At 42.6% G+C, this 21,439-nt stretch overlaps 3 protein-coding genes across 8 annotated transcripts; 2 read left to right on the top strand and 1 right to left on the bottom strand.

Moving 5' to 3' along the window:
- Window positions 1-111: 111 nt before the first annotated feature.
- gskip (gsk3b interacting protein) lies at window positions 112-2,795 on the bottom strand. Of its 2 annotated transcripts, none has more exons than XM_020084910.2 (3): window positions 2,524-2,795; window positions 1,303-1,548; window positions 112-1,214 (listed from the first exon to the last, which is right to left on the bottom strand). In XM_020084910.2, the coding sequence occupies exons 2-3, from the start codon at window positions 1,543-1,545 to the stop codon at window positions 1,056-1,058; spliced, it is 402 nt and encodes a 133-aa protein (XP_019940469.1). In that variant the 5' UTR covers window positions 1,546-1,548; window positions 2,524-2,795; the 3' UTR covers window positions 112-1,055. The 2 variants fall into 2 exon arrangements, with proteins under 2 accessions (XP_019940469.1, XP_069391425.1); XM_069535324.1 differs by having other exon boundaries at window positions 2,375-2,532.
- On the top strand, window positions 2,735-17,710 carry LOC109628034 (autophagy-related protein 2 homolog B). Of its 4 annotated transcripts, none has more exons than XM_020084893.2 (43): window positions 2,735-2,871; window positions 3,524-3,938; window positions 4,039-4,201; window positions 4,323-4,475; window positions 4,564-4,666; window positions 4,822-4,984; window positions 5,072-5,251; window positions 5,361-5,457; window positions 5,559-5,723; window positions 5,834-5,985; window positions 6,181-6,292; window positions 6,489-6,726; window positions 6,821-6,983; window positions 7,117-7,209; window positions 7,321-7,509; window positions 7,616-7,889; window positions 7,991-8,099; window positions 8,180-8,381; window positions 8,894-9,036; window positions 9,328-9,485; window positions 9,574-9,749; window positions 9,846-9,996; window positions 10,111-10,313; window positions 10,904-10,984; window positions 11,102-11,208; window positions 11,300-11,392; window positions 11,490-11,560; window positions 11,652-11,728; window positions 11,831-12,001; window positions 12,083-12,215; window positions 12,295-12,494; window positions 12,575-12,804; window positions 12,893-13,010; window positions 13,096-13,287; window positions 13,360-13,461; window positions 13,548-13,626; window positions 13,711-13,915; window positions 14,008-14,077; window positions 14,162-14,244; window positions 14,343-14,464; window positions 14,884-15,038; window positions 15,806-15,955; window positions 16,432-17,710. In XM_020084893.2, the coding sequence occupies exons 2-43, from the start codon at window positions 3,777-3,779 to the stop codon at window positions 16,660-16,662; spliced, it is 6,219 nt and encodes a 2,072-aa protein (XP_019940452.2). In that variant the 5' UTR covers window positions 2,735-2,871; window positions 3,524-3,776; the 3' UTR covers window positions 16,663-17,710. The 4 variants fall into 4 exon arrangements, with proteins under 4 accessions (XP_019940452.2, XP_019940450.2, XP_019940453.2 ...); XM_020084891.2 differs by having other exon boundaries at window positions 2,805-2,952; XM_020084894.2 differs by having other exon boundaries at window positions 2,823-2,914.
- A 145-nt stretch (window positions 17,711-17,855) lies between these two features.
- Window positions 17,856-21,418, top strand: noxred1 (NADP-dependent oxidoreductase domain containing 1). 2 transcript variants are annotated; one of them, XM_020084905.2, is made up of 6 exons: window positions 17,856-18,752; window positions 18,938-19,113; window positions 19,770-19,950; window positions 20,030-20,184; window positions 20,304-20,502; window positions 20,631-21,418. In XM_020084905.2, the coding sequence occupies exons 1-6, from the start codon at window positions 18,541-18,543 to the stop codon at window positions 20,785-20,787; spliced, it is 1,080 nt and encodes a 359-aa protein (XP_019940464.2). In that variant the 5' UTR covers window positions 17,856-18,540; the 3' UTR covers window positions 20,788-21,418. The 2 variants fall into 2 exon arrangements, with proteins under 2 accessions (XP_019940464.2, XP_019940463.2); XM_020084904.2 differs by having other exon boundaries at window positions 17,856-18,797.
- Window positions 21,419-21,439: the final 21 nt, after the last annotated feature.

The raw sequence follows: 21,439 nt of genomic DNA, 5'->3' as shown, positions 1-21,439 counted from the left end.
CTTGTTGGTGTCTCGACTCAGCTTTGCAGGACTAGCTGCTACAGATCTCTGGATAAAGATCAGTCTTGAAACACGATTAAGACTTTTAACAGGACGGAAGAAAACTTGACATACCTCTGAGATTTTATTGATCTGAGCAAATGCCAGCAGCAAGGAATAACTGTGAAGTGTACATTTCAAAAGACCTAGGCAGGATCACAATCAGGTCACAATAAACCAACATTGGAAATCTGTGCAGAATATTAACTGATTTGTTGAAAATAAATGTTTTTGGACAAAACTACAAAAAATAAACCTCCACAAAGACCTTAATTACTTTTTACAGCAGTTTGGAATACAAGCTTGAGATGTAATGCAATTTGTCATTTGGAGGAAGAAATAATTAAATTGATAACTAATAAGTTAGCACATAATCAGAATGTATCTCCTTCCACACAGTAAGTACAACATAATGGGTTCCTTTTGTACTCTTCTAACCAAAAGTCAATCATTAAGGCAATATGAGTTACACAGAGAATATAGCTTTGGCTCTTTTACTGAGAAACCTGCTGAATGAGAAGAAGTTGAGTATATTGGAGCAGAGATCATCAGGTCACAGCTTTAGTGCAAGCAGAGGACGGGGAGGAGGACACGGAATTTCTACCATTAAAAACCTGCTGCTTCTTTCTCAGATTGCTTCGACAAGTACAAAAAGTTGCAGGATCCTTGAACAATGTGCACAGTTACAAACCTGTAGTACGTGGAAGCTGGAAGATCTTTCCACAGTTTAAGTCAACACCACAATGTTGCAACCGCACCAGTAGCCAATCCCTCGCGTACTCTGAACTATCAAATATGGTGCCGTTCAATGATATGAAACTCAGAACAAAGCAAAGTTGATAGGGCAGGGTTCCCCTTATTGTGGTGGTAGCTAGGCGGGTGGATGTCACATAATCGGCTATAATAGTTGACCAGACTTGGTTATTATTGGCTCCTGTCCAAATACACCCACATCGTCAGCCCCTGTTTCACTTGAACAACTTATGTAGCATCCAAGTCCCTTTGTCTTTGCTTCTTTATCGTCCATTTTGCTTTAGCGTCTCCAGCCGCTGCAGCAAAGCGTTTCCGAAGGCCTCTCTGTATCCCGGACTGAGCGTGTCCAGAAGTGAGTAAACCGTCTCATGATACTGGTTGCTCAAATCCTCGTCCACCTGATTAAAAGCGTAACCCACCACCTGTTAGGATAGAAATTAGTTCTTAACTGTAAAACTCTGTATGGAGCACTTAAAGAGGAAGAAAACACGGTGTCTCACTGAGTCTTACCCTCAGTCCTGCCTCTGTGAGCTCCAGACAATACCGGTTTCCCTCTCTCGTTTGGACGTTGATGTAGGCTACATCCAACGCACTGGTGAGACTGTGTGACACGTGCATTTCCGTGACGGCAAAGAGTACGTCGTTCACCACTGCTTCTGCCTCCAGTCTCATGTCCTTGACGTCGCCAAGCCGTACACAGTCGTCATCAAATGAAGAGACAAGGGACTCCTCGGGCTGACAGTCTATCTCCATCCCCTGTAACAGAAACGGGGGAGAAATTTGGTAGTTGCTGTCCACATATTTGTGTAACAGTCAGCAGCATTATGGTATTTCAGGGGCTGACTCAACTGCAGTCTTTTCATTCAACAGTTCACCACACGCACCGGAAACAAGAGAAACCCACACATGCATCTGACCTCTGTGCAGTGATTTTATAACATCCTTTATGAGTTCATAATTATGAGGAAATGTGTTATATATAGTTATTACTGCATCATGTGCATGTGACTTTTAATTATTGAAGTTTTTCAAGGTGCTTTTAATAATTTCACAGTGTAAAGTCGTCTAATCTGAAAATATGCATCGGATTTCTTTATGATCATTACGTTTTTATGTGTGAAATCTTCATTTGTTACACAACTAGAAATTAGAGCTGCTGAACAGATGTAGTGGGATAAAAAAATACAGTATTTTGCTTGAAATGTCGACAGACTTAACAGGGCATAAAATACTCAAGTACCTCCACTTTGTATGGAAAAGCAGTACTCAAGTATATTTAGTTCCTCAACATCACTGCCAGTACTACACGAGTACTTCAGTCCACCCCCTTTGTAATAACACCAACGTGAGTCACAAGTAAACTTATACAAAACATCACAGCGACATCTGGAGGGCTCAGAGCAGCCCTGAGGTTCAGCTAGCTAACACAAGATAAGTGAGGCTACTGTCTTCACAGATCTCACAGTAAGTTATGGATCAATGCACGAGTTGTCATATAGCAGCTGATTCATATGGTCACATGGACGTGTCTCCTTTAGCTAGCTAGCTAGCAAACATTAGCTTTATGTTGCTATGAACTCACTGCTCTGTGTCACGCAAGCGATCCACCGCCCTGTAGGCTCCTAAACATGCTTCAGCCACCTTATACTATACTAATAATAGCTATCATCACATTTGATGTTGGAGTGTCAGATACATCCTTTCTAACCTAGTCGCGCTCTTTTTGCTCACCTCCTCGCTGCCTGTGTTTCTTCCGGCTTGTGGAAGCTTCCAGCGCCAGCCCACTCTCTGGGCTGCGTGGACAAGGTGCAGACAAACGTGTCGCCCGAGTGTCCGAGCTCTGATTCCCAAACCGCCAGAGTAAATCCAGAACTCTGATCGCCCCGCTCGTGTCTTCACCACATCTCTTTTCTTCGGTGTGTAAACAAATATCTAAACAGAGATCTGGACCCGGTGATCGTCCTGTGCAGCAGGCGGCGGCGGCGCCATGTTGTGACGTCACTGTCTCGTCCCACCCCGCAGTGTGGGCTCGAGTCTGTGCGGAGTCATGAAAGTGTTTGTAAACAACTCAGCCACAAGGTAACTTCAGATCCGCGCTAGCATCCTCGACTCTGCTCAACGCGTGCGTGTCCACACAAAGACCTGCCGTGTATACGTGATGTGTGTTTTCTTATTCGCGTGCATCTGTGCTGCGATGGTTAATGACTTGGGAATTGTTGGCTTCTAGGTTAGCTGGCTAACTAGCAACCTCACAACACTAGCCTGTCGTTAGCCGGCAACGCTAATCTGCCCTCAATCAGTCAGCCGACAGCAGGGATTCGTGGGCGAGCTAACGCGTTAGCATTACGCTCGCAAGCCATGTAGTTAGCTTAATGACGTGCCTTTGTTTAGCCAGCAGTCAGCTCCGCTCCTGATAACGATGACAGCTTTAAGTAAATACAGCTACAGGCTGCTATTGACTGTCAGTGCTATCACATGCTAGCAGCTATTTCGCAAGCGTTTGGCTAGTTTACCCTGGCTTATCTGGTAAACATGTGCTGACAATAACACTGGGCTCTATACGTGCACTATACGTGGTCAGCAATTCTATAACGTTATTTACTGAGATTATAACGCGACTCAGTTGTTTACAGTTGCTACTTTTTGTATTCGCCTGTAAACATAACGTGTTAAATCCTCATGTTGTGACAAGTGTCAAATTACAGCGTGCACCATGTGTGTGTTTCTGTAGGAGCAGCAAACTGGGGTCGAACCAATTCCCGCACACATCACTGAGTGTCAACACATCCTCCAAAGTGTCCCTGCTCCTGGGATATGAGGGATGTTTGAACTCAACATTTCTCGATGTCTTTAAGTCGACAGGATGACAAAACAGTGACACCAGCGATTAATCCACAGCCGTTGGAGAAGCAGGAGCCTTTCGGTTTGCGGAGCCTCTAAATCCCTATTCATTGCCTGAGTACTGTGCACCTGTTGAGTTAAAGATGCCTTGGCCCTTCTCAGAGTCCATCAAGAAGCGAGCGTGCAGGTACCTCCTGCACCGGTATCTTGGCAACTTTCTGCAGGAGAAGCTGAGCTTGGATCAACTTAGTTTGGACCTCTATCAAGGCACTGGAACACTTGCCCAAGTGCCATTGGATAAATGGGTATGTGTAGTGTGAAAATACATCAGACAAATTCATTTGATGTTAACAGAATCTGCTTGGATGGAGAGAAGCTTCAGCGTTGTTATGTCTTGTTCTTCAGTCTCTCAATGAGCTGCTAGAGACGGCAGACGCCCCTGTTGAAGTGATGGCCGGGTTCATCCAGACAATTTCCCTAACGGTTCCATGGGCTGCCCTGCTACAGGAAAACTGTGCGCTAGAGGTCAAGGGTTTGGAGATGGTGCTCAGACCCAGGCCGAGAGTGGGTAAGGTCACAACAACACTATCTGTGGATAAAAGGGTTGAGAAAACATCTTGTTATTTTCTTGCATAAGAAATAAGGGGCTGTTAATTTCACTGAAAAGATGATTATCTTTATCACCACAGCATCTGGCACTGAGCCCATGTACTGGTCCAGTTTCATGACGAGCAGCATGCAGCTCGCCAAGGAATGTCTTAGCCAGAAACTCACTGATGATATGGGAGAGAGCTTCCAGCCTTTTGAGGGATTGGAGAAGTTTGCAGAAACGATAGAGACAGGTAATATGCTCATAACATTAGGCAATAGGCAACATTTTAATTATGTACTTGTTTCACATGAATTGTAATTACATTTTCTCGTTTGCAGTCCTGAGAAGGGTCAAAGTGACATTTTTGGACACTGTCCTCAGAGTCGAACACATTCCGGAGAATTCTAAAACTGGAATTGCTCTTGAGATACGAATTAACAAGTAAGTTTGCACTGATCTTGGGAAAGATGCAACTGAGGGGAAACATAAAAGAAAATGAATTACACTTTTATAATTAAAGGGGCTGCAGCTAAATATATGGAAGACATTGCTAATATGCATGTATCAAGTTAATTGTGTTCTGTTGTTGCTTTCAGGATTGTTTACTGTGATGAAACGGGCGAGGAGAGTTCGAGTGTGAATGTGCATCAGCCAACCACATTTGCGCATAAGAACCTGCAGATGGAAGGCATCACCATATTTTGGGATGAATTTTCAGACGCTTCTCGAGCTGGATGTAAATCATCACCAACTCCAACGGTTGGTTACAACAAGTCTTTGAAATTGGATAATGGCTAAAAGAGTGGTATGCAGTCTTATTTTAAAAATGTACCTTTCATTTTGTAGGAAACTGAGCCAAAGCTCTCCCCCAGCTGGAATCCCAGAATAATATGTGAGCCTCACCCCCAGTTCACGGAGCCTGTATCCTCTACAACACCATTTGAACCTGTGCAGGTTGGGAGCCTTGACGGCAGAATCGAGTTGTCCCTCACCCTGAAAAACAACCTAGCAATGCCTGGAGCAAAGGTAAAATAACAATTTCTTGATCACAACATTGTCTAAAAAAATTTCCTGATTATATATCAGTATTATGCGCGTTGGTTAAAGACAGTAACGAGGCTGGTTTCCTTTTCAGCTGGATGTTGTCGGACATATAGATACATTAATTTTCCTATTGTCCCCACGGCAAGTTCATCTCCTCCTGGACTTGTTTGGAGCGTTCTCTGGTGGAAGTGAGCACCCATTTGATTATTTGGATCAAACTGGGTAAAAGTGTTTCCAACTGAGTTAAAGAAATGGAGCAAACCTTGTATTTCTTGCTCTTTGTGTGAAGGTGCACAGGAATGGGCTAAGGACAGAAAGAGTCGACCAATACAGCAGGAAGATGAGTATCGGCTCCATATGGAGCTGAACCGCTGTCTGAAGAAGGACAATGTTGTGCCAGGAGCAGACCCCGACCTCATTGAAAGTCAGACAACCAGAACTGTGTCAAGTCGAGGTTAGACTAAAGCACCATCTTCTAACCCTTTCATTTCTTAAAAGCCAGATCATGGGTGCATCTGTCTAATGAAACTTGTCCTTTCTTTTATTTTCTGGTTGCTGATATAGATGATGTGTTCTTCTCCATGGCCGACATGGACATGTCTCACAGTTTGTCATCCCTCCCTCCTCTGGGAGAACCACCCACTGTTGACTTGGATTTGTCACTTAACAGCAACTACTCTGCCTCCCCAGGAGAGTCTCCCTCTGGAAACGCAACAGTGAGTCTTAAAGTCATAGAGGCATTGAAATATAATGTAGAGGAGAGCTTGAACTATCAGCTGTCCGGTTACTCTGGTAAATAAAATTAAGAGATATTGATTTTAATCATATGTGTTGTAGCTTGTGTGGTGAAAATTTTCCAGATAAGTGAGTTGCTGTTCTCTTATTATCTGGCATCATATCTGCTTTTGTAGGCTCTGTGGGATGATTACATGGATGTACCAAGACAAAGAGAGAAGCAGGCTAATGAAACACTTCACCAGTCACGGGATTCACAACTCGCTCAAAAGTTGCTAAGACTGGCCTGTAAGTATAGAAATATTACAACATATTTTATACAAGTAACCATTAAATACTAGTTAAGTCAACTTATCTCCCTGACTAGTTTCTAAAGTGTTCCTTAAATTCTTTGCCCTCCATTGCACGTGGTTTTTAATTAAACTAGAGTTTTTATAAATATCAAGTATCTGCATGTGCTTTATCTGTCACTGATTTATATCAGCCCATCCATCTAAACCTCATGGTGATGAGTCCAGGCCAGAGCTGGTGCTGAGGCTGACACTGAGCAGCCTGGCTGTCTCTGTCCTCCACATCGACCCGCTGCCACCACCAGATGCTGCCCCTCGGGCACTCGGCCCCATGGCTGCACACTTCTTCAGCATGGTGGGCCAGCTCTCTCCTGCTTCTTTCCTCCAGTCCCGGACAGCATTGAATCAGGCTTGTCCTCATGACCACCTCAGGTGCACTTTTATTTTTCACCAATTCCTCTTATGCAAGGCCAGGTTCATGATTTGAGGGTTTGGAAATCTGTCTGACCTGGGCTTAAATCTGCAGGTTTGTGGGCCAGGATCTGAAGATAAACTATGAGCACAGTCAGGGATCCAACTTACGGACTTTCAGCACTGACGTCTCTCTCAACCAGATGGAACTCCTGGAGTGTCTGTTCCCATCTGAGGCTGTCATTGGAGGCTCCCAAAGAGGCATTCAGTACACTGAGGTAAGAGTTTCAAGCCTGAACTCAACACGGTTTGCTCTGCACTGAGCTTTACTTGGTTAAACACTTGCACATACTTTCATTTGCAGCTGGCATGATGTTAGTGTTTCTCACTGTTTTCTCTGTCACAACTCAGCTCCTGACATTTGACACCACAGCCAGTGCTGATGCATCGCTAACCACCTGCCTTCACCTGCTTTACAAACAGGCTGAGCGCAGGGGCCCTCAGGTAACATTATTTGTTAGTCCAATATGACACAACAACAACAACCTACATGCAGAAAAAGCATTTGTGTGTTGTCCTGCATACAGTCAGTCAGCTCTTTTCTCCTCTGAGCAGGGCGGCCAGGTTCGCTTCAGCACCATTCCCCGGAAAGCTGAGATCCAGGTCGAGCTGGGACCTGTGCGATCCGAGCTGGACATCAGCATCGTCGACCGTCTCAACTCACTGCTACAACCTCAGAAGCTGGCCACTACAGAGATGATGGCTTCCCATATGTATACATCTTATAATAAACATGTCAGCTTGGTAAGGTCCTGCCAGGAACTAACAATTAAAGATGAAAGGTTCCATATTTATAGCCTCTACAAGACTATATGATCTACATCTTTGTGTTTCAATACTAATTCCACAGCACAAGGCTTTTACAGAAGTTTTCCTCGATGACAGCCACACCCCAACCAACTGTCAGGTATCACTGACTGTAAATGCCCCAGTGCTCGGCCTTGCAGTCCGATTTCCCATCCCCGACCTGCGCTCAGATCAGGAGAGGGGCCCCTGGTTCAAGAAGTCCCTGCAGAAGGAAGTACTTTACCTGGAGTTTGAAGACCTGGAAGTTAAAACAGAGTTCATGGGTGGCAGCTGTCCTGACCAAACAAAGATGGAGCTCACTTTTAGAGAACTTGTAGGTAAGTTGACCAACTGAGGAATACGTTTCCAAACTGCGCTTTAAAGATTTTTTCTAAGCAACTGCTCTCTAAATTTCTGTGTTTTTTCTTTATTTCAAAAGGGAAGTTCCAGGAGGAGCCAGATCAACCAGCCGCCCGATTCCTCAGGGTGTCCCACACCATGGACGGAAACATGACATCATCCGAAAGCGTTAAGTTTGACTGGCCGAGGTGCGTCACCCTCCAAACCATTCTCAAACGGATCTGTCCATTTAGGGCAATCTTCATTAGTGTTTACTTTCTCTGAGCAGGGTTGTGCTGAAGATGAACCCTACGGCGGTCCACTCAATCCTTGAGCGTGTGACAACTGAGGATGACGAGGGGGCTGAGGATCATTCTCTTGAGGAGGAAGAGGAGGAAGGGGCTGCTCATTCACTGAAGGATGTGTGTGACTTTGGGAAACCAGAGCCATCACCATTTTCTTCACGTAGGGTCATGTATGAGAATGAGGAGGTGGGTCAGGCCTAAAAGGCCACATTCATCACAGACTGCTCTGTATGCGTCATCACATTTCTTTATGCTTAAATGCAAATGAATGCAGTGGAGCATAAAACACCTGCTTAATGTATTGGCCTAGAAATGATTCCTGATTTATATGCAAAACCAACCCGATTTGGATAGAGGGCAAAACATAAAATTACATGTTATCAGTGCACAGATACATTTGATATTAAGAAAAGTCTTTTTGATTCCCAGCAGAAACATATTTCTGCACATTTAAAAACATTAATTTTAAAATTTGCCAAATTGTAGAATTGTTTGTTCAGTATTTTTTTTTTGATCCATTGATCCATTTTGCTTTCTGGATTAAGGTTAGCCTCTAGTTGATGTATTTAAATATTTGTGACCAATGCATCATTATGCAAAGAAGAAACACGAGCACTGCTCTGCATACCTGACCTGTTGACAGAGCAGGTTGTGATCAGCTCAGGTTTAAAAGTTGTATTTTATATTTTAAATTCCAGATGGTCATTCCGGGTGATGTTGGTGAGATGACAGAGTTTCAGGAAAAAACCACGAACAACTCTCGCTTCATCCTTGAGTTGTGTCTCCCTAATGTGCAGTTGGTGCTGCCCAGCAAGACGTTTTATGAAAAACTACACAACAGGTAGGGAATTTATAAAAGGACATTAAATAACAGGATGGCAATTAAAGCAAAGCTGAACAAATTTAAATATAAGGTTTGTCATGTGTAATGTGAGATAAACTGGAGGCTCGTAAAGGATCTGACATTTAAACCTACATTTAAACACCTATAATTTTATATTTGCTGAAAATTAATAATCAGTTAAAAAGTTTAGAAGCCAAAGTTTCATCCAGGGATTTGAGTTCCTCTGTAAGACACTTCTAATGAGACAATCTTCCTTCATGTCTAAAATGAATGTTTATGATATTGTAGGATAAATAATGACCTGCTTCTCTGGGAGCCCACTGCTCCATCTCCAGTGGAGACTGTTGAGAGCATGCCATATGGAGTTGGCCTCTCTGTCGCCAGTCAATTGATCAACACTTACTCCAAGGACAGCTTCAGCCAGTTCCGCTCTACTGGACCTGAGGGTGAGTCAGCAAGAACATTTCACATGATTTTACAGACGTTTTATACTGCAGTAAAAGTTGATAGAGATTCTCTGTGTTGTGCTTTTAGAGGACACCAGCGGCTCAGAGGAAGAGAACATGCACTATTACTCTCCTGCCTCTGACGTGGGCCTCAGGTTTCGTAAGAAGAAAAAGCCCAAAGCTCAGAGCAAGACGTCGCAGAGTTTGTTTTCTGTCATCCTCAGTGTCAATCATGGCTTGGTGTCTCTACAAACTAATGCTAAGGTAAGATCACATTCATTTTGAATATCTCACTGTTACCACAGAGTCAATGTTAACAGCTTGTTCAACAGTCCGTGAGTTATTATCTTGTTTTTCCAGAGAGAAAATAAAACTGTTCTGAAAAACAAACATGGCGAGTTCTGGCTGGAGGTGAAGAACGCTGTGCTGTTCAGTGTCACGCAGTATGAGGGATATAAAGACCAACACTATATTTGCTTCCACACCAGTAGCATTTGCATGTATCACCAAGGTAAACTATGCTCGCCTTCTCTTATGTAATGGTGAAGATATTGATAATGTTTTTTTAAAATACACAAAAAACTACTATAGTCTGGCTTCATCTCTGCTGTTTCGTCATTCCCAGGACTCATGGATGGCGGAGCCGTTGTCTCAGACATCAAGTTGCCGTGCAGGACACATCCCCATTGGTTAGAGCCAACTATCTACCAATCAGAGACCTCTCCTGAGAGGTCCTCAACACCCTCAGAGAGTATTGGTCTGGAGGCCCGCAGCATGGTGTCTGTCGCTGTCAAAATCTCTTCACAGAGTGCAGAACGCAATGTCAAGGTAGAGCACTCAAATCACTCACTGTGTTTTTGTTATGAGGACACCATTCTTACCCTTTTCAACCTTTTTACTTAATCACTTTTGAATATGAAGTAATCCCAGCATAAGAGGACTACATTCGACTTATTGTTTGAGACTGGGAGATATAAAATGGCCCAGTATTTCAGAAGAGGCGAAGACGAAGCAAAGATTGGAAATTATTGATAAAAATAAAGTAGAAATTTGTGTAACATAATTTTTCATCTATTTGGTCTTTTTAAACAGCATGTGAGAGATCCAATGACTAAAGACTGTCCTGATATTTACTGCGTTCGCTCAACCTCAGACTGTCATAGCGACATTTTCCCTGTAGATGGCGCTATAGTCAGAATTATTGATTTTTCTGGCTCCACTCTGGAGCCTAAACCTGAACTGCCATAGTAACATTTTGTGCTGGGAACCACCAGAAAAAGTTATGCATTGATTATTGATTAATTCACAAAACAGCACATTCAGTCCATCCGTATCACAATTTAGGCAGAACCGGTGTTAAACGTCCATCAGCCAGCTCTCTTTGAATGTGTTGCTGCTGTGTGTGTGTGTTCATGCAGGAGTTTCTGGTTGCTGTCGGAGTGAGAGGAGCAACACTTCAGCACAGAGTTGTCCCTCTCAGTCTGGGCTGGTACGACCAGGTAAGAAAAAACTCTTACTCACCTCTTTTATTCTTTCACATTCACATGAAATATTCAGAAAATAATAAAATGGAAAATCAGACACTTGTGATCTTATTGCCACTTTGTTTCCAACAGATTGTTGACTTCTTGAATATTTCTGATGAGCCTGTGTTGGGTTACGCTCCTCCAACGTCTGTCACCACCCTACATCTACATCTATGGAGCTGCTCTTTAGATTACAGGTAAAGAACCGCCTCAAAACTGTAATTTATTTCACAGTCATAACTTATCACTGCATTCATTCTCATGTGGGATTTGTCCTTCTCTTTACAGACCCCTTTACCTGCCGCTCAGGTCCCTGCTGATTGTCGAGACTTTCAGCATCTCCAGCAGCCTCTCTTTAGACCACTCCTCTTCAACACTCAGGTATTAGTCTCCTGTATTTGTCACTGGTACAAAGTTGAGAGACGTAAACGAAGCTGAGTTACAGAGAGATTTGCTAAACGCAACCTGTTATTTGCAGGATCATTCTGGACGAAGCTGCTCTGTTCCTCTCAGACAAGAGCAATGCAGTCTCTGTTAATCTAGCACGTGGTAAGTTGTCTTCAGTAATGATTTGAAATAAACTACATGAAGTGTTTAAAATGCAGCTTTGTTCAATGTTTCCTGTTGGATTTTGTCACAGACTACGTCCAAGTGGTCGACATGGGAACACTGGAGCTGAGGATTACAGCTGTCAAACCTGGAGCGGATGGAAAATTGGTAAGAGTTGTCTGTCTCTAAATGGCCATGTACATTTTAAATGTCTTCTCTCATGAACCAGAATCGGTCATTTCTACATTTTCATCGTCTGTTGGGTGACAGGTGGAGCCGAGATTTGAGCTGCGCTGCTCCAGTGACGTCATTCACATCAGAACCTGTTCAGATTCCTGCGCCGCCCTCATGAACCTCATCCAGTACGTCGCCAGCTATGGAGACTTGCTGCCGCCTGCAGAACCAGAGGCAAAGCATAGCAGCAGTACTCAAAGATCCAAGGTCAGCTCAGCAGTGACACCAATTATGACAATTTCAAATCCCTACCAGTCGCTTGCTAAGTCTGAGCATATGTTCGAATAGGCGGAGTTTCCCAGCCGGCCCACATCTCAGACCCCTCTGCTTGCTGAGACCGAGCAGCAGATGTTGCAGGATCTGATGAGTGAGGCGATGGAGGAGACAGATGGGCAGCATACACCTGGGATACAGCAGAACGGTGAGGACTTCGCTCAGTAAGCGTTAGAATTGTAAATCACTGTGTCTATGAGATTTTATAACGTTTCACACATCTGCAGGTGCACACGAGGAGAGAAATCATGACCACGACCCGCCTCACTCAGACTTGTTCCTGTTCCCAGATGAGAGTGGGAATTTTAATCAGAATCCCAGCCCCACTTACCCCATGCTTCACTCTCCTCTCATCACTCCTGTCCCGAACCTGACCCAAGAGACGGATGACTTTTGTATCCTGGAAACACCTGGTTCCAGAGGAGAGGTTTGGATATACTATCTCACATGGTTATGACACAGTTTTCGTGAGGTTTATGTTGTCTGACTGTGAGAAATGTGTTTCAGGATCGTGATCAGGAGCCAGTGGTAAAGCGGCTTACTTCAAACCCAGTGGAAATTAAACAGGATCACTTCAGTCAGCCTCTGTATGGGAACGATTCCAGTCGCGGAGCTGTGAACTTTCCCATCCCAGAGGTGCGTTACCTCATCAAGGAGATCTCTGTTATCTGGCACCTTTATGGTGGGAAAGACTTTGGGAGTCTGACTTTCTCAGCGTCTCCTGCTAGAAGCCGCGGGTAAGCTATTTAATAGTGCAGAAAATGTTTGAATGTGATCAAAGGGAAATTGACTTTTTCATTTTGTATCCTTCTCTCTGCCTTGCAGGTCTACACCTCATTGCTCCCCCTCTCAAACTCCAGTCAGACAGGCCAGTGCTTCAGGACGGGCAGGAGGTGGAAAAGGGAGGAACCATGATGTCCTGATGGAGATCCAGCTCAGCAAGGTAAAGTTATTGTGATAAACTTTATGGATCATATAAATGCCTTGTGTCATTTCTTTGTCGTTTACCACCCTTTCTTTTACCTCAGGTGAGATTTCAACATGAGGTGTACCCACAGGCCCAGGTGGCTTCTGGGTCGGCAGCGGATCAGCCAGTCTCTCGGCAGGTGTTTGTCGTGCAGGACTTGGAGATTCGAGACCGACTTGCAACTTCACAGATGAATAAGTTCCTCTACTTGTACTCAAGCAAAGAAATGCCCCGCAAGGCCCATTCTAACATGGTGAGTAACATGTTCACATTAACCCAGTCAGGTGTTGACCCGATGTAATGTCTTGTGTGCATTTCCTCTTAGTTGACAGTTAAAGCACTGCACATGTGTCCGGAGTCGGGGCAGGCTCCTCAGGAGTGCTGTCTGCGTGTTTCCCTGATGCCTCTTCGTCTCAATATTGATCAGGTACAAGACTCAGATACGGATCATTTTTCCTGCACACAGCATCTTCAGTAGCATCTTTATGTGACACTCCTGTTTTTTGTTTGAAGGACGCACTGTTCTTCTTGAAGGACTTCTTTACAAGTCTTGCTACTGAAGTTGAGTTTTTCTCACCACCTGCTCAAGAAGGTAAAAGGGCTCATCCACACACACGCATACCTGTTGTAAACCTTACTTTCAACTAAAAGCTGCTTGTGATGTCTTTTTTCGCAGCGTTCTGTGTTTCCACAAAGAAAGCCGCTGCCCCTGAGATCTCCTGCAGCTTCTCCAAGCTCGCTGGCAGCAGCCAGGACCCGGCACCGATCATTTCAGTGCCTGCACAGAGACGTTTGAGCCACAATGGGTTTTCTACATCTGGGAGGGAAGAGGCCAGTGACAGTGACACTCTTTCTTTCAAAGACCAGCCAATCTTCTTTCGGTCAGTGTTTGAAGGAAACAAATGATGAAATTATTTGTGAATAGTGACTAAATTGCTTTTTTATATTTGGTAAAATCTTCTTTTCCTAAAAGGGAGTTCCGATTTACGTCTGAGGTTCCAATTCGCTTGGATTACCATGGGAAACATGTTTCAATGGAACAGGTACAATGTCTCAGAGCACTTTGCATTAACTCCACATTAGGTTATTAGTGGTTTATGAATAACTTGATAACTTCTGTGTTTCAGGGAACATTTGCTGGAATCATTATCGGGTTGACACAACTGAACTGTTCAGAGCTGAAACTGAGACAGTTGTGCTACAGACAAGGGTATGTGTATCACAGTAATATATCAGATGAGACTGGTTGTTAATTCCAGATGTCTATAATATGTGATATATCAATATATATATTCCTCTGTCTTTCAGACTGTTAGGTGTGGATAAGCTGTTTTCCTATGCAATAAACGAGTGGCTGAATGACATAAAGAAGAATCAGCTTCCAGGTCTGCTGGGTGGTGTCGGACCAATTCACTCACTGGTACAGTTGGGTGAGTACAGAACGTGATTTTAATCTGGTTATAAGCCTTTTTATGTTTTCAGACTTATTTTATATATGAATTTACATGGCTAGGTATAAAGCAAAAAGTGACACCAGTATTAAGCAGCTTTCAGACTGGCACTGAACTCTGCCCGCTTTCTTGAAAGCCAGTTGCTTGAGACATTTTCCGGAACTCTTCCTTCCAGCCCCGTCGAAAATATCCTGAATATGCCAGAGTGAGCCCATGTGACAATGCACCAGGAAAATGTCCCACACTTAACATAAAATTCAATTTCCTTTTTTGCCATACTCAGTACTAGTTCAGTTCCTCTTTAAAGCTGCTGTGAATATCTTGTATAGTTTATGAGTTTACTATCAAGGTGTGTCTCTCAGGTGTTTCCCTGTTCTTGAAATGAATGTTTTGTTCAGTTCAAGGATTCAGGGACTTGGTCTGGCTCCCGATCGAGCAGTACAGGAAAGACGGCCGGATAGTCCGCGGGTTTCAGCGCGGCACAGCCTCCTTTGGAACCTCCACTGCTATGGCTGCTCTGGAGCTCACCAACAGGATGGTGCGGACTATTCAGGTAAACAAGCCTCTCCGCTGTCAGAAAAAAGTCTGTATTCACAGTGTTTCCCACAGATTCTGTCATGGTAACTATCAGTGTTGTGACTATGACAGATGGCTCTTTTGTCGATGTGTTTGAGAGAGGATAGGCTGAGTGAATCAATATGCACAGCTCCACAATGAACAGTGTTTCCACTAATCTGAATTACTTGCCTTGAAGAGTATTTAATATTTTAAAATATTACATTTTAGATCTTAAATATTCTTAATTATGTTCATTTAAAGTTTCTCCCATCACTCTTTTAAATAAGTTTTTCTTTTCTTTTAGAGAAATGATTTTGCAGCGTGGATCAGTTATAATGTCTCTATTGTAGTTCTTTCTCAACCATACAGACATTAACACGCTGTAATAAAACTACAAGACCAACGTGGAACTGATAACTTAACAGAATGGTCAGAATTTATCTCATACAGTGGGAAAGACTATGGACACTGATTGTCTGTATTTTGAGAGATGTGGGATTTTGAGGGTAATTTTCAGCTTCTTCACCTTATCTTTAAATATGGGGTAGTAGTTTTGCATTTTACTTTGAAATCTGTAGAAACACTGGACAGTGCAAAACACTACATTTAGAGATATTTTATGTTGTTACAAGATGTGTAAAAATACTTTCGATTGATTGTGAAAGTGTGGGAGATTTTTAATAGTAATTAAAGGAAAACACTGGTTCATAAGAATTGTCTCCATTGAGGAACAAAGAAATGCATAGTTTGTCTAATTTTCAGGCAGCAGCAGAGACGGCCTACGACATGGTTTCTCCAGTGCCTGATGAGAGAGACTCAAAGAGGATAAAACGGTTCTCTCATTACGGACTGGCCCATCAGCCTGTGGACCTGAGAGAAGGTGTAGCCAAAGCCTACACGGTGGTAAAAGAGGTAAATGAACCTGGAATGAATATTCCCACTAAAGTGACACTAACGAAAAGAAACTCTGTTGTTCATGTGTACATGTGACAGCTCCCCAAAAAGGAAAAAAAAAAAAAGTGTCTTTGGCGCTACCTGGTGGTTGCCTGCAGTGTAAGCCATAAATCCTGCCTCCTCCATGTTAGTGGATGGCATATGGCCCAAACTTAAAAGTCTAAATATATGTTAAATTAATTTTTCTCAAAGATGGTTTCTGTCATTTTAGGTAGTTCTTATCACACTGATGTTCAAGTTTCACATTTTTCTGGTGCATTTGGTTTTAATTTAATTATTCAATGCTATAAAAACAGGGTGAAATGTCATGATTGACAGCTGAGACCGATTCACTATTGGTTGAGTGAGTGTATCAGCAAGACCGCGTTGTCCATCTTTATTTACACTTTCTTTTTTTTCAATATGTATTACTTCTCTGGTGTTTCCATCTACAGGGGATCACAGACACTGCACTGACCATCTACGACACGGCCACCCGGGAGCACGAGCAGCGCGGGATGACGGGGGCGGTGGGTGGAGTTCTCCGACAGCTGCCGCCAGCTGTAGTCAAGCCTCTCATTATGGCCACCGAGGCCACCTCCAACGTTTTGGGTGGGATGAGGAACCAGATTCACCCTGACGCTCGCCAGGAGGAATCGCAGAAGTGGAGGCAGGGCGAGGAGTGATTCTCGTTGCCGTATCGCACCTGAAAACCATGACTGTGCACAAGCGAGAGCTGATAAACGTGTTGGAGACCTTGCTCAGATAGGTTTTTTTTTTTTTTTTTTTTTGGAACATCGCAGAGGCTCATCACAGCACTGGTGTAAATAAACACACTGTTCATCTCGTGGCATTTTGAGCTTGTGTCAGCTTACCAGTTCCCTCACAGTGCCTTCATGGTTGTCAGCATCGTTTAAATGTGTGTTCAGTCAAAGGGATGTATGAAGAATGATTCATTTGTGAGCCACATCATCTCTATGTGGATTTTGATCTGTTGTAGATTAGACAAGGGCATTTTAGATATGAAATCACGATACGCTGTTGTCTCATGAAGCGCAAACATTGGCTGCATTCTCCAACAGCTTTGTTTACAAGTTCTGTGTGTGGTTACGTTCGCTCACTCGGTGACGACAAACACTAATATTGTAGGTGTAATGACTCTTAATTTATATAACACATACTGTATGTGGGCCTTGTTATTTACTGTAAATAGTCCTGATGTGTAACATTTCATGCAAATACAAGAGGACAAATATCAAGACTGAATGTGTTCTGTATGCAGCACTTTTAAGTGACTTGAAGGTTCACTAGCCCAAATGAATGGTATACGGGAGGATTTACCAAATTCGTTATGAAGTTTCACAATTTTATTTTGAGCTGTGATCAACATGTAATTTTCACAAAATCCTGAAAGCTGCTTTCAACATTTAGTAACAGTTTCAAATATTTTTTTCTGTTTGCTGCTCACATATTCAAATTGTAGATACAACCTTGTAAAAGGAGTGAGGTTGAGTTAAGATCTTCAAGCAAAGTCCTAATATCCTGCTCAAAATCTTTTCTTCCAGTGTAATTTTGAATATGAGTATTTGACGTGAAAAAGTTGTGTTGCAGATATTTGATTTGCTAATTTTTGTGTTTATGTGGAAATAATATTTCCTGTACATATGTGTACAGTTGATTCTTGAATTTGTATTAAAAGCATGAAAGGGAATTAAAAAACAGTTCAAGTCGCCACACTGCAGTGTGGTTATTGCGCCTTGTTTTTAGGCCTCTGTGACCAGAGGCATTATGTTTTCGACTGTACACACGTTCCATTCTTGTGAGTATCATACATCAAGAACACCTTGAGGGAATTTCTTCATATTTGCTATAAACTTTATGTTGGACTCACAAGAAGTCTGGAGAAAATGTATGTAGACAGAAACTGCACTGATTGGTGGAGGCATACCGCAAGGTGGTAATTCTAGTATTTCTCCCCACCAAAGTGATTATGTTCTTGTCTGTGATTGTTAGTTTTCAGGCAGGATTATACTACCAAACATATTTCTATGATATTTTGTGGAGAGGTTGGGCCTCATCCAAGGAAGAACCTAGAAGAACTCAAGATTTGTTGTGGATCTGTGTTCGGGGTGGTTTCAGGAATGTTTTTCAATTACTTCAAAAAATCAAGAATAATTCTTCAAGAATAAATCAAGAATAAATCTTAATGAAAGAAATCCTACATGTTTAGGAGGACTGATATTTATGAGTGTGTGCAATTTGGTGCAGATCCAATTAAAAATCAGGACCTAGTGAATTTAAATGTGGTTTCATAAGGTGGCTGTTCATGGAGGTATGTGCTCTGAGTGGCATTAATGTAATGGGACTAAACACCATTCTAGAGATTTCCTGCAACAAAAATTAAGATCTGTGTGAATGGATTTTCTGTTTGTTTTCAATGATTTTAATTTCTTCTCTCTGTTCCGCAACATAGCTCTTGCTTTTATTCTGAAAAGGTAACCGTGTTTTGGTGAGCTTTATTTTGAAATATATAGCCAGTGAAGTCGGAAGTTGTTACTGTTGGCATGGCGACAGCTCGAAGCCATGTCTTACTACAATGTGAAGTTTTCTCTTTCATCAGATGTCACACGTGTGCAGACCACAGGCTGTTTTATAGAAGGACGATGGTGGACGTCACTGCTGGTCTGAACAGTTTGACCTTTGACCCTGGATCCACCGAGGAAGAGAAGACGGTCACACACCTGCGTGCACGTGCGGCTGGACTGACATTTAGCGGGTGCGCGCACGCTCTGTACCTGTGTAAACTCGTCCATTCACTGAGGTGATTCACCTGGAACACACATGAATAACTTTAAAACAACTACAAGCATGTAAAGTTCATATAAAGTTCATATAACGTTCATATAAAGTTCATTTAAAGGAGCTGTTGTAAATCAATGACACTGTTCCATGTGTCCTCAGAGGTCACGGTGCACAGCAGGCCTCTGCCGTGACACCAGCAGCAGGAGATGGTGACCTCTGTGTGGGGATAGTGGGAGCAGGTCACCTGGGTAAACAGCTGCTCCTCTCCCTCCTGGAGATGAAGGACATCAAACCATCGCACATCAAGGTCTCCACCAGAAGCCCTGAATCTGCAGGTACATTAATGTGTAGTCTAAGCAACACTGTGAAGAAGTCTACGTTCATCCACGTGGTCTGATGCAGAGAAACTCCCACTAAATGAACCAGAGTGTGAAGACTTTGGCCAAGTTGTCTGATAAATTAATAAATACTAATAAATGTGTTGTGTTTTCTTCTCTGCAAGTGAAAATGTCTTTACTCACAAAATACTAATAATCCAATGTTTTAGAGAGTAATGGATACAGTGCATGGTTGGACAAATATGAGCACAGATACCGTAGACAGATAAATAGATAGATAAATAGGAAGGATGGACACTCTATTGACTTTGTGTGTTAAAAAACTACAAAAACTATAAAAAATAGCAGCTTGTAATAGAATATATTGAATAAAAATGCAAGGACAATAGAATAAATAACTTGATTATTAATAATATGCATAAAAATATATATGTTAAACTAAAAAGTAAGTCAGAGAAGAAACTGTTTTTGCAGACAGTTGGGTAACTAAGAGTTTAAACTGAAAGAGTAAAGCTTATATTGTTATACTTAATATACTGTTTATTATTATACTGTTCTTATATACCTCTGTGTGTGTGTCTGTCACAGGGCCCTACATTTCTAGCGGTGCCCCTGCCTGCATGTATTCTGTTTTTGTTGCTTTTGTGTTTCAGTTGAATTTGTCCCGACCGGTGTCGAGTGTTTCTTCGACAGTCGTGAACTGGCAGCGTGGGCAGACGTCCTGTTCCTCTGCTGTCTGCCCTCTCACCTCCCCAGAGTCTGTGGCCATCTCCGCTCTCATCTGTCAAAACACTGCCTGGTGTACAGCTTCATCTCTGCTGTGCCCGTCACCAGGTAGCGCCACATTTTTACACATACAACTCATTTTAGACAATATATGTGAACGCATCCCTTCTGTGAATTTCTTCTTCAGATTGGCTGAGCTTCTTGGACACGACTTCATTCTTAAACCACAATATGACTTTGTGGGCGGTGATGCTGCAGACGTGTGGCTCTCCTGCTCCTCTCTGTCCACAGCTTTGAAAGATCCTTCACTGATAGAGGCATCGTGTCCTCTCACCACGAGCGGTAACATCATGCTGACTTAGTGCAAACTTTGAACTTGTCAGGTTACATGAGATGTTTGAAATTTGATGCAGTGAGGCCTCTCACTCCCACCTGTTGAACTGGCTTGTGACTCCTTATAGGTGGGATTTCTCTGGGCGTGAACTGGGTGTGTGCAGTGTTGTGCAGCCTGCTGAATCTCTGCACCTCTGCTGGTCTGAGATCCAGTGATGCTCTCTCCAGGATAAACAGACTCTTTGAGGGGACATGGACGGACACTGTGCAATTAACCACAAGTAGTTTCATGGGTTCCTCTTATGCATCCTCCCTTCACGAAGATGAGTGAGTACAATGCTGTATTGTTAAAGATTGCTGCTCGTGTTTAACTTAACAAATATACAGTTCACAATGACAGTGCACACACACACTGAAGCTTTTAATGACTGCTTTTATTTTTTCCCTCCTTTAAGGCCTTTTCCTTGGATTTCTCTCACTGAAGCTCAGACCAAGAAGACACCACTGCTGAGGTTTCTGTTAAGTAATAAACAAATGCAGCAGTGCATCTCTGCATCATACAAATCACTGCTGCTGACACCAGGGACATTAGAAACTCACACTCTAAAGTAAACCTTATATTCTCACAGCAGTCAGTGTCATACATGTCACACATAGTTTGAAAAGCTGTAATGTAATATGCAAGACTACATTTGAATAAAAGGGACTCTTTAATATATTTTGAGATGTGTATGCTATTTTTTAATTCTGTTTAATATTTTGTTGTATGTATATAAAAGAAAAACTTTTTGTGCCACCATGGTGATGATAGTTTTCAGGATGTCCCGTCTGCCCCGCTCTTGTGGAGAAGGCCTTGAGGGAATTTCTCCAAAATTGGAACAAACATTCCCTTGGACTCATAAAACATGTTTTTAGCTTCTTGACATTTTTCAAATTGTGACCAGCTGTCGACTCAAACATCAACTGATTCGTTTCAGGGGTCAAGGGTCAATCGTCACAAGGATCTCATATGAATAGATGTGGACTGATTGGTTGGAGGGGGGGGGGGCATATACTCGCTGGGTATTCATTCTAGTTTACAATGCGAATAAAACAACAACTCATAGTATTGCAGCAGTATATAGTCGGTATATTCTGGATGTGTCGCAAATACAGCATAATTGAAAATGGTGATGAGAACTTGTCATTCTGATGTTACTGCAGGAAAAACACAAAAGACAGAATAGATTTTAAAAAATATATAACAATGAAATAAAACAAACTA

The sequence above is a fragment of the Paralichthys olivaceus genome, chromosome 12 (genome assembly GCF_024713975.1).
Source record: "Paralichthys olivaceus isolate ysfri-2021 chromosome 12, ASM2471397v2, whole genome shotgun sequence".
Taxonomy (NCBI): domain Eukaryota; kingdom Metazoa; phylum Chordata; class Actinopteri; order Pleuronectiformes; family Paralichthyidae; genus Paralichthys; species Paralichthys olivaceus.
Note: the sequence above shows the minus strand (reverse complement) of the source record. Positions and strands in the feature narration are given on the sequence as shown.

Bases quoted from the DNA above. Each gene is read 5' to 3' on its own strand.
- gskip (XM_020084910.2), bottom strand. From the start codon at position 1,545: ATGGAGATAGACTGTCAGCCCGAGGAGTCCCTTGTCTCTTCATTTGAT. The intron at 1,215-1,302 runs GTAAGACTCAGT...CTATCCTAACAG, and splicing joins TCACAGAGGCAGGACTGAGG to GTGGTGGGTTACGCTTTTAA.
- LOC109628034 (XM_020084893.2), top strand. From the start codon at position 3,777: ATGCCTTGGCCCTTCTCAGAGTCCATCAAGAAGCGAGCGTGCAGGTAC. The intron at 11,561-11,651 runs GTAAGTTGTCTT...ATTTTGTCACAG, and splicing joins CTCTGTTAATCTAGCACGTG to ACTACGTCCAAGTGGTCGAC. The intron at 12,216-12,294 runs GTGAGGACTTCG...ACACATCTGCAG, and splicing joins ACCTGGGATACAGCAGAACG to GTGCACACGAGGAGAGAAAT.
- noxred1 (XM_020084904.2), top strand. From the start codon at position 18,541: ATGGCGACAGCTCGAAGCCATGTCTTACTACAATGTGAAGTTTTCTCT. The intron at 19,114-19,769 runs GTACATTAATGT...TTTGTGTTTCAG, and splicing joins CAGAAGCCCTGAATCTGCAG to TTGAATTTGTCCCGACCGGT. The intron at 20,503-20,630 runs GTGAGTACAATG...CCCTCCTTTAAG, and splicing joins TCCTCCCTTCACGAAGATGA to GCCTTTTCCTTGGATTTCTC.